At 40.3% G+C, this 18,495-nt stretch overlaps 1 protein-coding gene across 2 annotated transcripts in view; it reads left to right on the top strand.

Annotated features, from left to right (window-relative positions):
* The window catches only part of LOC132689408 (S-adenosyl-L-methionine-dependent tRNA 4-demethylwyosine synthase TYW1), a 212,766-nt gene extending 200,204 nt beyond the window's left edge, over window positions 1-12,562 (top strand). For both annotated transcript variants that reach the window (XM_078440106.1, XM_078440107.1), the window contains exon 16: window positions 11,376-12,562. In XM_078440106.1, coding sequence (XP_078296232.1) covers window positions 11,376-11,597 — 222 coding nt within the window. In that variant the 3' untranslated portion in view covers window positions 11,598-12,562. The remainder of the gene's footprint in view (window positions 1-11,375) is intronic.
* The last annotated feature ends 5,933 nt before the right edge of the window (window positions 12,563-18,495 follow it).

The raw sequence follows: 18,495 nt of genomic DNA, 5'->3' as shown, positions 1-18,495 counted from the left end.
AGTTTTTTCCCCCCTATTTTTCTATTCTCTATTTCATCTCTGTACTAACCATTATTATTTCCATTCTTTTGCTCACTTTTGGCTTAATTCTTTTTCTTGTTCCTTAAGTTGTAAAGTTAGGTTGTCAATTTGAGATCTTTCTCCTTGTTTAAAGTGAACATTTTTAGCTATAAATTTCCCTCTCAGTACTGCTTTTGCTCTGTCCCATAAGTTTTGGTATGTTGTGTTTTCATTTTCACTTAGTCTCTTAACGTATTTGCTAATTTCCATATGATTTCTTCTTTGATCCATTGGTTGTGTAGGAGTGTGTTGTTTAACCTCCACAAATATCTGCATTTTGTAGTTTTCCTTTTGTTACAGGTACTTAGCTTCATCCCATTATGATTAGAGAAGATACTTTATATGACATCTATCTCTTAAAATCTATTTAGACTTCATTTGTGGTGTAACATATGGTCTGTCCTAGAAAATGGTGAAAACTTGAGAAGAATGTGTATTTTGTGTTCTTGGGCAGAATGTTCTGTTAGATCTAGTTGATTTCTTGTGTTGTTCAAGTCCTTTGTTTCCTTCTATCTGGTTGTTTTATCCATGGTTGAGAATGGGGTACTGAACTCTCCAGTTATTATTATAGAGCTATCTGTTCCTCCCTTCAATTCAGCCAGTATCTGCTCCAATATTTTGATGATCTGGTACCAGATATACAAACATTTCTTTTTAAAAAAAAAATTTTTTTTTTTAACGTTTATTTATTTTTGAGACAGAGAGAGACAGAGCATGAACGGGGGAGGGTCAGAGAGAGAGGGAGACACAGAATCTGAAACAGGCTCCAGGCTCTGAGCGGTCAGCACAGAGCCCGACGCGGGGCTCAAACTCACAGACTGCGAGATCATAACCTGAGCCGAAGTCGGCCGCTTAACCGACTGGCCACCCAGGCGCCCCTATACAAACATTTCTAATTATTGTTTCTTGCTGCATTAAACCTTTAATTAATATAAATTGTATATTTGTCCTTCTTTCTGTTTTATAATCTTTTAACTTGAAGTCTGTTTTGTGTGATATTACTGTAGCCACTCCTGCTGTCTTTTGGTGACTGCATGGAATATCTTTTTCTGTCCTTTTGTTTTCAACCTGTGTGTGTCTTTGGGTATAAAGTAAGGCTCTTATAGATAGCATATTGGTGTGTGTGTGTGTGTGTGTGTGTGTGTGTGTGTGTATTTGTGTGTTTGATCCATTCAATCTCTGTTTTTTTTGTTTGAGTGGAGAGTTTAATCCATTTCCATTTAAAATGATTACTGATAAAAAGGGTCTTATGTCATTTTGCTATTTGTTTTCCATATGCCTTATATAGCTTCTTTGTCCCTCATTGCCTGTATTACCATCTTCTTTTGTGTCTAGTTGTTTTTTTGTATTGAAACATTTTAATTCCTTTCACATTTCCTTTTGCTTATATTCTATGGCTATTTCTTTGTGGGCCATGGGGATTGCATCTAATATCCTAAAGATATAACAGTAATTTGAATTTATTCCTGAATCTTTCCCTGGGATATGTGATTACTTTCTAATTTCCACCCATCTGTTGTTGCTTTTGAATCTTCTAGTCTTTAATGTCTCTCTCCTAAAAGGGGAAAAAAAGGAAAGTGGAAGGTGATGGGGAGCACTAGCCCTTTATTCCCCTGGAAGTCACTTCAGCAGGAAGGGGAGAGGCTTTCTGCAATGGTGGAATGGGTACCAATGGCTGCCACTATATCTGTACTCTGATCAGAAGCAGCAGGCAACAGAGAACAGATCCCCAGTGTTTGGAGGACAGGGTCCTTACTGCCCAGCCTGTCTCCCACAGGCTGCGTGCAGCCTGTCCCAAGAACAGGTCACAGTTGCCTGCTGTGGGGGTGGGTCATGGGGGATGGATAGCTACTGCCATCCAAGTTGAAACTGACTAAAATTAACTGTACTTTACAGTCCAGACCTTTCCTTGAAAGTTAGAAGCCTTCACTAGAGTCCAGAGTTCCAAAGTAGTTATATCAGACAGATTCTGCCAGTATAATTTTTGTTTGGGTGAGAAGAACGATTTTTTCAGATTTACTTATTTATTTAAGTAATCTCTCCACCCATCGTGGGGCTTGAACTCAATCTTGAGGTCAAGAGTCACATACTCTTCTGACTGAGCCAGATAGGCACCTTTTTAAAATTTTTATTTAAGATTCTATTTTTAATTATCTGTACATCCAGTGTGGGGGCTTGAACTCACAACCCTGAGATCAAGGGTCATAAGCTCCACCACCTGAGCCGTGCCAGGTGCTCTGTGGATGGGAAGAAGGATTCCTGGTGCTTCTGCTACTCCACCATCTGCTCAGAGTCTTGTACTCCGATATTTTGAAATTTATACTTAGTTTAACTCTAAAGTTAATCAACATCGCCATCCTCCTTCAGCACAATACAAGGTCTTCCCGGGATTCTTTTCCACAGTTAAAGGTTGTGTTGATGGATCCATGTAAACCCCACTTTCTTGGTTCCCCTTTGCTTCTTGCATCCATTGATTCTGCTGGGTGCAATTTTCTTTTCGCTAGAATGGTAAACTCAGTCTTCGTTCCCTCTGAAACGTCTTTATTTCACTTTCTCTCATGAATAATAGATTATCAGAGTGGATAAGTCTAAGTGGAGGTATTTCCTCTGAGCATTTACAGATATTATTCTGTTGTCTTCCAGCATAATTTTCTAGAACCTTTCATCACTGATGAGCTGTCTGGTGTCATTCCTTACTTTGGTGTCTGCTGATAAACTCAACAACCAATAACAGTTAAGTTTACTTTGATAATGCTGTGTATGCATTAGTTCATTTAATTCTTATAAAAATATGATGAATTATAAATATTGTTTTCCCTCATGTTTTAAAGGAGAAACCTCAGGCTGAGAGAATACAAGCAGAGTTAGAATTCAATCCCAGATGTTTCAAAATACAAAGCCTACTTTGACTATGACATCATGCCATCTCCTAAATGCTACAGAGCAGTCACAAGGTAGGGAAACAGAGGCAGGTATCCACTGAAAACCAGGCAGATCCCCTCCCAGTTCACCGAGGAGTCTGGTGGACCTCCTTCAAAGCCACCTCTGGGAAAGTTTTGCTAAATTTGAGGCCTTCTGCATAATTCAGCATTGATCACAGAGGCCTCCCTCTTAGACATATAAACTTGCAGTCTACAGAGGAAGGGAAGGAAGAGGTGTCCTCTCCCTGAGCCCTCCTTTCTTGGAGTAAGAAGGAATTGCGTGTCACCATTTAGGTTTTGTGCAGTTTTTTCCCAACAAAACCTACCGACAGAATATTTTACTTTCTGTGATACATGTAGAACTCATGCTTGTCAGAGGCCTGGTTGTTCCCAGTAATTACATGCAGAGAAATGTCAGAGAAAATTGGCATTTTGGTGACACGGCTGAGAGGACTTAGCTCTATTCCAACAAAACTGTAGATTAAGATAGAAATTCCAGAAATTGAGTTTCCAGATTTAAAAGCTTTTTAATTGCACTTGGATATATCTAGAATTCAGTCACATTGTTGTAGTTTTGCTTCTCAAAGTGGTTCCTCGGGCAGCTGTTGCCATGTGAATTCTACTTATCACCAGCAAACCCAGAAAAAGGAGGCAACTTTGCTCGGGGCTCCACAGTCGCAGGCAGTCAGGTGCACTTAGAAGTGATCTGTGCCTCCTCTCAGCCACGGAACAAACGACGCAGTTGTCGCTAGGATAGTCAAGAACAAAATCCATAAATCTGGGAAGTTCAAGAAGGACTACAGTAAGCACTCTCTTTTTTTGAATTCCCAGATCACTTCTCCCTCAAACTAACCTGGGATCTCCTCTCCTTCCCAGTTCACATGCACTTCTGAATTATGAGAGGGCCTGGCAGCCCCTCATCCATCCTCTCACTGGCACTTTCCCAAGGTTTCGTTTGTAAGTATTACTGTGTGTTTGCGGGACCAGACTTAGAAAATAGCCAGCGCTGGGGCCACCTGGGGGGCGCAGTCGTTAAGTGTCCGACCCTTGATCTCAGCTCAGGTCATGATCTCATGGTTCGTGGGTTTGAGCCCTGCATCGGGGTTGTACTGATAATGTGGGGCCTCCTTGGGATTCTTTCTCTCTCTCTCTCTCTCTCTCTCTCTCTCTCTGCCCTTCCCTCCCTTAATAAATAAATAAACATTTAAAAAAAAAAAAAAGAACCAACACTAAGATCATATAAGAGCCCTCCTTAGGAGTGTGAAAATTCAAATGAAATGTAGGAGTCTTTTTTTATTGTTAGTGTTCTTTTTTATTTTTGTGTGTTTCTACTTTATCCATTGTATGTGGACTTTGAGTTCGGCTGTAATTTTACCTAAAGAAAGGGCTGCTCTTTGCCCTCAGCTTCTAAGAGGTGGTTTTCAAGCTCTTGGAATGTCTTGTCTGGTCAGAGTATCTTTGTTTATCTGGGGGCCTGGGGTCATGCTAGGTAGTCTACACTAGGCATGTGATTTAGGGTAGAGGCTTTGGGCTACACTGTATTTGCTTGACCTTCAGAGGAGCTGGAAACTAAAGTCAGCCACTCAGCAATCAGCTGTCTAGGAGACTGAGCCCCAGGAAAAACTCTGGACCTCGAGGCTCAGGTTGAGCTTCCTAGGTTGGCAGCGCTCCATGCCTATTCTCGCGCATCATTGACAGGTGATATTAGCTCAGACCACTACTTGAGTGACAGAGGGCAGCTGGAAGCTCTGGGCATGGAACTTTCCTCAAGTCTGTCCCATGTGCCTCTTCCTTATGCTGATTTTCATCTGTGTCCTTCCGCTGTAAGAAACCATACTATTAACAGCTTTCAGTGAATTCTGTGGGTCCTTCTAGTGAGTGGTCAAACTGAAGGTGGCCTTGGGAACCCCTGCATTTACAATTGGTGACAGAAATGGGGGTGGTCTTGGGGACTCCTGAACTTTGTTGTGGTACATCTGTTTTCAAAGCCCAGCCTCACCATTTCTCATTTTCTTATCTGAAAAATAGTGGTAACTGTGTTTACAGGGTTATTGTGATGGCTGAGTAAAGTGATAAATATGAAACATCTGGAATGGGGCCTTGCCTGTTACAGGCCTTTAATAAAGGTTCTTTCCTAAAGGTGCTGATAATTTGACTTTTCCGAAAGAATACTACAGTAGCATGTGGAGGAATGTTTGCAAAGACTATCTCCAATGGTGATATTAATAAATAGCTCTTGACTTGCTCTTTTTCAACTGCTATGCAGAATTTCCTCCTTATTTTTAACTCTTGCGTATGTAGAAATATGATGCCTTTGAATGATTAGAACTTTCCCAGTAGCTACAGAGTATTTATCATTTAAAAGCTGGAATAACTTCAGCACAGCATGGTTGAGGCATGAGATTGACAGGCCAAAGTGGTAAGAATTTTTGTGTGGGACATTTGGAGTTTGAAGTAGCTATGGATATTCTATATAGACTTTCCGTGTGGAAGATACCGTGAAACTAATGGGACGTCAATTTTCATCTACAAAAAAAGAAAAAGTGTGCTCACCTATACTGCCTGTACTATTAGGAACCAGTTAAGATAATGGGAAGAATATCTTTCACTATGGCAGTTTTATTTTTTTAATTATTATTTTGCCAGAAGGGACAAAGACTGTGTAAATAAAACAGAACCAATCAAAGGCAGAGCAGGCTGACTTCAGAAGTCTGCATATAAATCTTACATTTCCCCTGCATTAGCCTTGGAACAGACAGTCTCTATTATGCTGTACTTGGGTAGAGAAATAATTAATAGACAGTAGGCTTCTTCTCAGTGTGCTCATTCTTTAGACTCTATGCTGAGGAAGGTTGAAGGACACTAAGAATTTGGGATATACACATTATTTTCTGTAACTTTTAGATCGGTTAAACAGAGGGAGTTAACTTAGAAATATTATACTTAAAAAAGTCCAGGGGTGAGAAAAATCTCTTTGCACTCCAAAATACTTAAAAGATAAAATGGTTATTATTAGTTGTGTCTTTTTTCCAGTTTGACAGCTAGCAGCGTGCAATCGTGTAATGACCACAGGCTCTTGACGACCCACAAATTTGAATTGTGGCTCTCCACTTACAGAGGATGTTACCTTTGACATATTTGTTAGTTTCTTGGGACTTTTGCCCTTTTTTTTTTTTAACATTTATTTATTTTTGAGAGAGAAGGAGGGATTGAGAGAGAGGAGAGAGAGAGAGAACACATGCTGACATGAGTGGGGAGGGGCAGAGAGGGAGACAGAAGATCCCAAGCAGGCTCTGCACTGTGAACAGAGAGCCCAATGCAGGGCTTGAACTCACAAACCGTGAGATCATGACCTGAGCCCAAATCAAGAGTCTGGCCCCTTAACCAACTGAGCCCCCCAGGCACCCCTATTTATTTTTTTAAGGTGACTCCATACCCATCATGGGGCTTGAACTCACGAGCAACCAAGAGTCACATGCTGTACCAACTGAGCCGCCTAGGCGTGCCCCACCCGTTTTAAAGATGGGCATCCAATCACATGAGTTTTGTAAAGTGCATCACACCAGCTAGAGAACCAAACAGTGCCTAGTGCACAGTAGGATGCTTCCTGAATAGCGGCTGCTACCATCGTCCTGTAGGTCTTCCCCTTACCCCCACCCTATTTTGTTGGCTCATGTTGTTAATAATATACTCTTCCCTCACTTCGATAGATTGGTCATTACTATTTTTAATTTTGTTTTTTAGTTTTATCAAAATTCTACATCGTCTAAGAAGTCAAAGTTTATTACAAAAATCAGTAGTTCCTTGTATTTTCCTCAAATATACCTCCTTTCCCTCCTCTCAAGCAACAGCTACTTTCAACTTCTGGTTGATTATTTAGGTATTTGTCTTTACCAAATATTGCTGCTATTCATTGTTTTTTCTCGTTGTCTCTTCGCTGTGGAAGGTGAGATGAAGCTCTCCCCTACATTTGCTCATCATGCCCTTTCCTGTTCTCCCACCTTTGCAATGTATGTATACCATAGTTTTATGCGTTATGTGACCACGTGAACACTGTTCACTGCTGAGCAGTGCAGTCTCCTATGATTGCTATTTGTTTCCAGCATACATTTTGGTTTCCTTGGAGTTAATATTTATCTTATTTTTTTCTTTGTCTAGACTTCTGTATTCTTTAGCTAAATCAGCTCTCAAACTCTCTGCCACCTGTATCTCCTCTCAGACTTTTCAGATGCGTTGGAGGTTCTATCTGTTCATCTTTTTAAAGGAGTCTCCCCAGAGGCACTTACTGACTCACCCACTTTAGACACACACTATCATACTGGGACTTCCTTGAGATCTCTCCTGTGTGGGATGTCTTGCTTTGGGGATCCCATGTCTCATTCTAGTGAAACATCCTCCAGTAGATTCCTAAGAAGGGGTATGTGGGAGGTCCAATTGATTGAGATCTTAAATATCTAAAAATGTTTTTATTCTCCCTACAAGCTTGATTGATAGTTTTGCTGGATATAGAATTCTCAGTTGCAAACCAACTCGTATGCAATCGGAGCCACTGTCTTTGAGCTTTCAGTGTGGTTATTGAGAACTCGGAAGGCATTCTGATCCTTGATCCTTTGTATATGACCATTTTTCCCTTGTTAGGATTTCCCTTTGTCTCCATTGTTTTGAAATTTCACTGAGATGTGCCTCAGTTGGTATGTTGGTTTTTATCTATTGTCTATTCCATATGTTTATCCTTTGTCTACATGAGTATGTTTACTCATGGCCTTCACTTTACAAAACTTTTCCATAATTATTTCATTGAGGATTTCCTCCTTCCTATTTTTTTCTCCTTTCTTTCAGAAAGTGGTGTTATTTTAAAATTGGGTCTCTTGGGCTAGTCCTTTAATTTTTTATTTCTTTTTCTTTTTTTTAGTGCTTTCTTTCCTGGTTTTTGTCTTTTTTATTCTACATTCTAGAAAGTTTTTTTTTTTTTCTTAACTTTCCTGTGAATCTTTCATCTTTGCTCCTATAGTTTTAGAACCTAAGGTTCTTTTCATTCTTTAAGGGTTCCTTTTTATAGGGTAGTGGTTTTTGTTTGTTTGTTTGTTTGTTTGTTTGTTTTATGTATACAGTATTGTCTCATTTCTCTGAAGATAGTTGTTTTAGTTTAGTTGTTTGGGTTTTTATTTTGTTTTGTGTGCTGTTTTCCCCTTGCCTAGGCTGTTTACTCTGTTACTCTTTTCTTTTGGTTTATTTTTAGTGTTCTTGTTAGGAGTTTTCTTCAGATGGTCACTAGTTGTCTGCTTATATTTAAGTGGGACACTAAAAAACGTATTGAAAGTCCTAAGTGTGTGTATGGAGGGGGGGTGCACCTAGGATGGGTGGCTCCATCGGTTAAGCATCTGACTTAAGCTCAGGTCATGATCTCACGGTTTGTGGGTTCAAGCCTCACATTGGGCTCTGTACTGACAGCTCAGAGCTGAAACCCTGCTTCAGATTCTGTGTCTCCCTGTCTCCATGCCCTCCCTTGCTTGTGCTCTGTCTCTCAAAAATGAATAAACATTAAAAAAAAAAAACTAAGTATGTGGACGGTGCTTGACTTTATCTTAGAGAAATCTAGTGGAGTCATTTACTTAGGAAACCCAAACAGTACATTTATTTATTTATTTATTTTGAGAGACAGCAAGCGTGAGTAGGGGAGGAACAGAGAGAGAAGGAGAGACAGAGAATCCCAAGCAGGCTCCTCACTGTCAGTGCAGAGCCTGATGTGGGGCTCAAACTCACAAACCAGGAGATCAAGACCTGAGTCAGAATCAGATGCTTAACTGACTGAGCCACCCAGGTGCCCCTGTAATTATTTTTTAAATATCTGTGATGGGGCCAAGTCCATAGTTAGCATTCTGTAACTGTTATAGGAGGGAAGAATAAAAGGTAGCCGTCATTATTGGCCTCATTTTACATGTCATACACGGTAATGACATGTTTACTCCTATGCTAGCTGGAGTGTTCCCCCATTTCCAGTAAGGTGTGAGTGTTGTGTCCCCTACACGGATACACTGTGAAAACAGCACACAGTATTCTACGGAGCCAATAGCAGCAAATTCCATTCTGTCAGGATGTCAGTAGAACAGGTGGGAATTTTCCTCATCCTGTGGTCTTCTAGTTTTGTTAAGAGTTAAGGAGGAAGAGGCTAGGCTGTTGTATGTCCTGAGTACCAACATAAATTATAAGTCAGATATATTCACAAAGCGAGCAGTTCTGATGTGGGATAGAGTGGGCTGGGGGAGGTAACTACAGAAGCAGTTTTAATATGTGGTTGGCCAAGTTCAGGGTAGTGAGGTCCTGTGGCAGGTGAACTGTCATAGTTTAAAGGGATTCGGGAAGACTTCCCAGAGCAAAAGGTGTTTACCAGGGGACCTGAGACATAAGTAAATGTTAATCATACAGCAGGAGTAGGATAGGAATCACATGACAAGGGGGTTGGCTCCTGGGGAGTCTCCAAATGGAGGTTTAGTATTTAGACTGTAGATACTAGGGCTCTATTCTGTTGTAGACATAGTAATCCCAGCATCTCCGTCTGCAGAAGTTGAAAGCAGTCAAAATTGGCATCAGAAGATCAGTCAGCAAGAGGACTGTTGCTGAGTCCCAGAAGTGAGGACCTGTGTTAGGGTAGCGTCAAGACAATAGAAATGCTGCTGAAGGGGGCACCTGTGTGGCTCAGTCGGCTAAGTATCCGACTCTTGGTTTCGGCTCAGGTCACGATCTCATGGTTCGTGAGTTTGAGCCCTGCATTCGGCTCTGCACTGACAGCATAGAGCCTGCTTGGGATTCTCTCTCTCCTTTCTCTGTCCCTTCTCTGCTCTCTCTCTCTCTCTTTCTCAAAAAATAAATAAACTTAAAAAACAGCTTCATGAAAAAAAGAAAGAAATGCTGCTAAGGAAGAATCAATAGGGCCTGACATCTTTTGGATGTGAGGGACCAGGGAAGGGAGAGGCACCTTTGACTCTGGAGTTCTAATGCTCAGTACTCAGGGATGACTGTTTTCTTGGGCAGCAGAGAACATTTGAGAGCAGTCTGTCTTGGGAGGGAAAACGATGGGGGAGATGTGGATTCTGTATCTTGGGTTGCAGCGTTCAGAGAGGCCTTTGGGGCACCATTTCAAAGAATGGTCTTGTTAGAAGAAAATTTCTCATGATTCATAGGTAGACTAAACTTTCCCACTTATTGGATAATTTTTGTCCACTGGAAACCTCTTAGCTGTTGGGTAAAAAATCAGATGTCCTTGAAATTCAGCATATTTTAATAGTATTCTGAATCCAGGAAACTATGCATTTTCAATATTTTTCTCAGCTAGAACCCAAAATTGTTACTTCACTTGGATCATAATTAAGAGTTTTTGAGAAGATAGCAGCTTAACAAAACTATTTGTCTGTTTATAAATCAGGTATCAGTGTATTATCTGTTTACACAAATGAGTGCCAAATAGATGCTTTGAGTCAAAAGCCTTCACAGTTCAATTAGTAATTCCTTCAGAGCTTCATCAGTTTATTTCCTGTTTCCTTCGTCCTGGTCATTTATTCTACAGGGACTTTTGAGAAGCGATTTTCTTAAAAGAGTACAAATTGGATTATTCCCCTTTATTGAATTGAAATTCTTAACAGGCTTTCTGCTAATGAGATATTGTATCCATGTTAGGTTAAACAGGCCAGTTTGAATCATTTTGTTGGCATTTCAGAATTAGAAGTCATTGATTAAAAGCCTAATAACTCAAGCCAAGTTGAATAATAAAATGGATTCCACTAGGTGCTTCTAACACAACCAAGAAAATTCATACCAAATCAAAAGTGGCAACAACAGGAATTACAATTAGCTTGTGCATTAACACATGATAATGCCAAAAAAATGTAATTAACCTTCTTTTAGTGAGACTGCTGACAATAAACTTGACTTTCAATTCCAGGATGTATTTTTTTTCTTTTCAGAATTTTATTTAAATTCTAGTTAGTTCATATACAGTGCAGCATTGGTTTCAGGAGTAGAATTCAGTGATTGATCACTTACAGACAACACCCAGTGCCCGTCACAACCAGGGCCCTCCTTCATGCCCAGCACCCAGCTAGCCCATCCCCCCACCCTTCTCCCTCCATTGACCCTCAGTCTGTCCTCTGTCATTAAGAGTCTCTTGTGGTTATATTCTGTATTCAGCAGTTGGGTCTTCCAGGCCCAGCCTGGCAGCAGTCCTAGGGGAGAAGAAGCTCATTCTGCTTTGATATGGAACCATATCTGGAGCGCAAAAGGATTTTCTTGGACTTGATAGAGAGAAGAGACCAGGCTGGTTTTCGAATGTTTAAAATACTTACTTGATAGTTTTAAGGACGTTTGTGCTTCTGCCCTGACTGCGCTTTTTCTTTCCAGTTTAAGATTGATGGCGAATGGTGGACATGGATTGATTATAACCGGTTCCAGGAGCTCGTGCAGGAATATGAAGATAGCGGTGGATTAACAAATTTCAGCGCAAAGGATTATGTGGCCAAAACCCCCCTCTGGGCGTTATTTGGTGCCAGTGAAAGAGGCTTTGATCCCAAGGACACAAGATATCAGAGAAAGAACAAACCCAAGGATATTTCCGGGTGTTGAGATTATCTGACTATAGGGTACTGACGGACAAGGACTCCCGGCCCCCGAAGGTTCTCACGCCTCACTGTGGTTTTTCAAAGGACACGTCACGTGACTTGTGTTTCATGTAGGGAAGAATGGAAGGCTGCACACGGGGACACAAGTCACCCCCCGGGGTTGGGGAGGTGGCATCCACACTCTGAGTGCCTGGGACTCAGCCTCACGTGTCTTTTCAGAGCTCAGTCCCTTTCCTGATTTTACTTTTGAGAGGAACATCATTGCGGGGGAAGTACACAGCCATTAGAATTTAACTGGTGGTTTTGAATTATAACTTGTAAGACTCCCAAGAATGCTATTCCTGAGGGTGTTATAAGGGATGAATGTCTTCCTCTCCCCTTCGTGGGCTGTTGACCTTTGTGGACTGTGTTACCCCAAGGTAAGTAGATCTGCCCCCTCCGAAACCTCTATCCCTTCTTTAGATTTAAGATAACACCTCCCAGAAGTCATTTAAGTTGTCGCAATTCTCAATTATTTTTAAATACTGCACAGATTAAAGTTTTGCTTAGTACCAACCCTTTATGAACTTGCGTTGGATCTGAATGTCCTAGATCTCACTCCGTTCTCGTACAGATTGCCATAGAAGGTATTACTGGCTGCACCAGTGTGAAAGGGCTCTTCTGGAAGAAGAATGGCTCTGTGATGTCATCAGTTAGTCTCACAGACAGACTCTGAAACTGAGTATGGTTTGCTTTTTGTTCAAAAAGTCAGTGGTCAAGCCCCTGTCCTTATACACAGAACAAGTCCCCACCTTCTTTTCCCTCTTGTAGCCCGAGCTACTTTACACAATCTGTTCTTCAGGTTTCAGGTTTTTTCTACTTGAAAACATCATTGAATACCCAATAGTTTTTTTTTAAATATCATAGTTATTTTTAAAAAATTCCTTTATCCTAAAAGTTTGATTAATAAAATCTTTTGGAAAGACTAGAGTTTTCTTTTGAGTGTTTATTTGAAAGATGCTTCTAGTGCCATGGTTCTAAGCCCTATCAGATCGACCTCCTCCTGTATACCAGCCGTCTGTCTTGTCACCCCCTCTGTTCTCTGCTGAAGTAAAACCCATACATAATATAGCCTACCTGCTCACCCAGTTGAAAACTAGGCTCTGATTATTTCTAAGCAGTAGAGTCAGAACACTTCTGTCTGCTGTGACAGGGGATGGGAAGGTTGCAGAATGTCACAGAAATCCTTTGTCCTTTCTTGAACCCACCTCATCTTCAAGCTTATGTTTGGTCTCCTGTTCTGGTGACTTATGAGACCGACAGGAGACAGGAGTGATGCAGGTCGGTGAGGCAAGATCTCCTTGAAACCCAGATGGGTTAATGTTCATTGAATTTGAGGTGCAAAAATACCCTAGAGTAGAAGGAAGTGTTAAAAAGCAAGAGCTCATGCTGAGCGGGGAGCCTGGAGGCAGAACATGCTAGGCTTTGGACCATCCTAAACCTTTTTTCAACCACAGTAAGGACTGTAGGGAACCCACTTTCCCTACAAAACAAAGAAGACATAGGCAAAGTGACTAAAATCCTTGAATTTTAGAATTTTGACAAGGAACTGAAAATCATCTGTTAAGAGAAACCAGTGAACCTCAATAAAACTAACTGTTGGCTTCTCATCAGAAACCGTGGAGGCCGGAGGACGGAGGCGTAGCACCTTCAAGGGACCAAAAGAAAAGGCTTTCTACCAACAATTCTTTGTCTAAATCCTCCTTCAAAAATAAAGGAGAAATTAAGACATTTCCGGGTAAACAAAAAGTAAGAGAATTCACCTGCAGACCTGCCCTACACGGAATACCGAAGGCTCTGATGAAATACACTAGACACTAACACAGAGGCACATGAAGAAGTAAAGAGCGCTGGTAAAAGTAATTTCAGAGGTTTTATAAATGTATCTTGGTACCTCCTATTTTAAAAAACAGTTGCCTAAAGTGATAATTATAGAACTGTGTTGATGGGCTTACAATGTGTAAAGATGTAATTCGTATGACAGTAATAGCTCACGGGGGTACAGCACAAGGCATAGGCATATTGGAGCAACTATTGACTGCCTACTGGTGAAATTTAGTATGAATCCAAAGTAGATTGTGTCACGATGCTACTTATAATCCCGAGAGCAGCCACAAAGAGAACACATTTTTAAAATCTGGTAAAAGAATATGATTCTGTTCCCAGTCCCTGTGTTTGGGCTTTTCCCCACACCAAGCACATCCAGCACACCAGCTGGATCTCCTACAAGTCACTAAATCCTGACACTGTCTACCGAGAGATAGTGTGAGATGATCACAGGTTAAGGGCTCAGTCCCACAAGGCTACGTACCCTCCCCTTCAGATGCCAGCAGCCAGCCCGGGTCTTTCACCTGGGCTTCTGGCCCTTGGCTCTCGATGGGAGGTTCTCACAACCCCCTCCACGGGTTTGATTAATTTGTTAGAGCAGCTCACAGAACTGAGAAACGTTTTACTTCCTAGATTACTGGCTTGTTATAAAAGGAAATAACTCGGGAACATCCAGGTGGAAGAGGTGCCTAGGGCAAGGTATGGAGAATGGGTGCATCTCCCATGCCTTCTCTGAGCATTCCACTTCATCATTACCAACGTGTGTTCACCAGCCCCCAAGCTCTCTGAACCCTGAGCTTTTGAGCTTTTACAGAGGCCGTATTCCATAGGCACATGGAATAATCATTGGTTTAATTGACTTAATCATTGACTGTTGGCAATTGAGCTCCATCTCCAGCCCCTCTCCACTCTGCAGAGGTTCTGGGGGTGAAAACAAAAGTTCCAACTCTCTTATCACATGGTTGGTTATCCTGGCAGCCAGCCACATTGCCTACGGGCTTTCCAAAAGTCACCTCATTAATATAACAAAAGACATCTTTTCTGCTCTAATCACTTAGGAAATTCCAAGGGTTTTAGGAGCTCTGTGCCAGGAACAGGGACAAAGACCAAGTACGTGTTTATTATAAATCACAATATCACAAACAGCAAAGGAATTGAAAAGGTACACTAGAAAATAACACAAAAGAAGGCAGTAAGAGGAATAGAACAAAGACCTAAGACATTCAAAAAACAAATAGTAAAAATGTCAGGCATACATCCTACCTATGGTAAGTATATTATGTAAATGGGTTAAATACCCCCAATCAAAAGAAAGAGAGATGACCAAATGATTTATGTATGTATTTATTTAAAAATTTTAATGCTTATTTATTTTTGAGAGAGCACAAGCGAGGGAAGGGGCAGAGAGAGGAAGACACAATCTGAAGCAGGTTCCAGGCTCTAAGCTGTCAGCTCAGAGCCCAACACGGGGCTTGAACCCACGAATTGTAAGGTCATAGAAGTTGGATGCTTAACCAACTGAGCCACTCAGGCGCCCCCAAAATGGATTTTTAAAAATACAATTACATGTTACCTATAAGAAAATCATTTCAGATTCAAAGACTAAAAAAAGATGGAAAAGGGTGTATCATGGAAGCAGTAAACCAAAAGAGAGCTAGAGTGGCTATACTAATAGCAAAAAAAAAAAAAAAAAAAAAAAAAAAAGACTTTAAGACAAAAAAATTGTTACCAGCGAGGAAAAAGGACATTTTATAATGCTAAATTATAATTGAATTAGAATTATTTATAATTTAATCTACTAGGAAGATGTCATGGTTATAAACATATATGCACCTAACAAGAATCCCAGAGCCTCAAAATACATGAAGCAAAACCTGATGGAACTGAAGGGAGAAACAATTCAATAACAATAATAATAATTGGAGACTTACACGATGGCATTGAACAATGGTCAGAAGAACTAGGCAGAAGATCACCAAGGACACAGAAGATCTGAGCAACATTATAAACCAACTATAACCAGGCCTCTAGAGAGCACTCCACCCGACAACACTCCATCCTCAAAGACACACGGAACATTTTCCAGCATAGACCTTTTGTTAGATCATAAGACAAGTTTCAATAAATTTAAAAGGGTTTAAATTATACACAGTATGTTCTATGACTAATGGAATGAAATTAGAAATGAACAGAAGAAAACTTGGGAAATTCACAAATACGTAGAAATTAACCAACATCCTAAAAAACCAATGGGTCAAAGAAGAAATCACAAGGGAAATTAGAAAAGACTGATAATTGAAAATTAAAACAATGTACCAAAACTTAATGCTGCTAATGTACCCCTTAAAGGGAATTTATAGTGTAAATGCCTACATTAAAAAGAACATCTATCCAATCAATAACATAACCTTCGTCTTAAGAAACTAGAAGAACAATTAGACCCAAAGCAAGCAAGAGGAAGAAAATAATAAATGTTACAGCGGAAATAATGAAATAAGGGAAAGGAAAACAATAGAAAAAATTAATAAAACTAACTTGGTTCTTGAAAAAAAATCCAAATTGATTCACCTTTAGCTAGGTTCACCCAGAAAAATGAAGATGCAAATAACTAAATTAGCAATGAATGCACAGTCTGCGAATATAAAGCTGTAAAAACTACATTATGCCCTTTAGTTTTCATTTTTTAATTTGAGTATAGATGGCATATGATAATTTGAGTATAGATAGCTTCAGATATGCAACAGTGATTCAACATCTCTATACCTTACACTGTGCTCACTACAAGTGTAGGTACCACCTGCCACTATTCGACACTATTACAATATCATTGACTATATTCCCTGTGCTGTGCCTTTTATTCTGGCGACTTACTCATTCTAGAACCAGAAGCCTGTATCTCTCACATCCCTCCCCTCTGGTGAAATTAGAACAACCATCAGTTTGTTCTCTGTATGTATAGGTCTGACTCTTCTTTACGGTTGTTTATTCATTTGTTTTGGGGTTTTTTAGATTCCATACGGATGTAAAATCATCTGGTATTTGTCTTTCTCTGACTTATTTCACTTAGCATAACAATACTCTCTAGGTCCTTCCATGTTGCAAATGGCAAGATCTCCTCCTTTTTATGGCCATGTAATATTCCATTCTATCTATCTATCTATCTATCTGTCTATCATCCATCTATCTATCTAATCTATCCATCCATCCATCCATGCATCCATCCATCCATCCATCCTTCCATCCCACGTCTTCTTTATCTGCTCTTCTATTGATGGACACTTGGGTTGCTTCCATTATCTTGGCTGTTGTAAATACTACCGTAAACATAGGGGTGCATGTATTTTTTCAAATTACTGTTTTCATTTTCTTTGGGTTAATACCCAGTGTATACTATTCACTTCACATGGGTGAATTGTATGATATGTGAAATATATCTCAATAAAGCTATATAAAAAAGCAAAGAGCAATATAGTATAAGAGAAGCATCATAAATCAATGGGGACTTAGTTCTGTCTTTATACTAAATAATAGGAAGAATCAAATGAAACAAAAGCTCTGAAGAAACCTTAGGTTAAAAAAAGGCCTGTCTTGACCAGGAGCTCCCAAACTTTCTCATGGATCAGAGTCACCTGGACGGCTTGTTAAAGCACAGATCCTGGGTCCCATCCCACAGTTTCTGGTACTGTAGGTATGCAGTGGAGAGCAACGTGTTTTCTAACAGGTTTCTGGTTATACAGATGCTAAGAGAGCACACACTTTCAGAACCACTTGCAGATATAAAAACAATGTAAGAACTCATAAAGGAAAGGTCAACAGCTGTACAGAATATGTTTAAGTATCTAATAATATCAAACATCACAAACTAAAGAGACATAAATTGGGAAAAATAATTTGCATGAAATAACGATTGACCCATCCTTACTCTAAAAATCTCATCACTCCATTTAAAAAATGTTAAGACATGACTGGTTAAACAAGCAAAGGCTGTACAACATAAAGTTTCATCTGTGCAGAAAATGTGAACAACTGTTCACTGTCAGCAAAGAAATGCAAATTATTTTTTTTATCAAATTAGCAAAATTTCCATATCATATTAAGGTGGACTACAGGTGTTCCAAAAGCAGTTTGGCAAGGTATACCAAGAGCCTTTATTTTCGAAAAAAAACTCATTTAAAAAGAAAAATAGTTTTATGGTTAAAGATATTGATTATAGGTAGCATTTTATAATAGCAAAATCCAGGAAACCTGAAAGTAAAATATGATAGGCACTTAACGTTTCTTGAAAGAGTGGCAAAGTTGTATTACACCATATTGTCTAGGTAATTCATTCTTTCAACAAATGTCTATTAAACACTGATTGTGTTCTTGCTGCTGAGGATTCACTGGTAAGTCAAAGAAAAAGAGGGAACATCGTTCTTATCATTATGATGCTGACATTCACCAAAGACAAAGATTCATACAATAGATGTGAGTCATCAAACACTCTGCGGCAAGTGCTACCAAGAGCGACGGGTCTTGATGTGAGGGCGCCGATGGGGAGGTTTCCTAGTCGGCAAGATGTGCCCTGGGATCTACAAGAGTCCCCATTCCAGAGGTGGGGTCAGGGAAGAGCACTGCAGGTGGAGGATGGGGCACATTCGAAGGCTGTGTGGCAGAGGGTCACAGCACTCCTGAATAGCTGGAGGAAGGCCACAGCGGCTGGAGGCTGCTGCAGAAGGTGTGGGAAAGGGCCAGGCCACTTAGGGAAACCAGGGGAACATAATGAGTGATGACTCAGGGAGATGTAGGCCAGGCCTAAGAGCAATTATACAAAGGAACAACATGATTAGATTTGCATTTTAACGAGCACTCTAGCTGTGGGTCGCAAAATGGCTTGGAGAGACCTACAGGGAGATGAGTTGGTAGGTGTTCCCAGGTTTTGGCCTGGGTGGTGGCATATATGCAGTGCACACCCCTACATACTGACCCTGGTGGTGGTGGGGAAGGAGAGCAATGGATAGATTTGAAAAAGACCTTAGAAGGTAACACTGATTCGG

This window comes from Panthera onca, chromosome E3 (genome assembly GCF_046562875.1).
Source record: "Panthera onca isolate mPanOnc1 chromosome E3, mPanOnc1 haplotype 2, whole genome shotgun sequence".
Classification (NCBI taxonomy): domain Eukaryota; kingdom Metazoa; phylum Chordata; class Mammalia; order Carnivora; family Felidae; genus Panthera; species Panthera onca.
The sequence above is the reverse complement of the archived record's forward strand: the minus strand, read 5'-3'. Positions and strand labels throughout refer to the sequence as shown.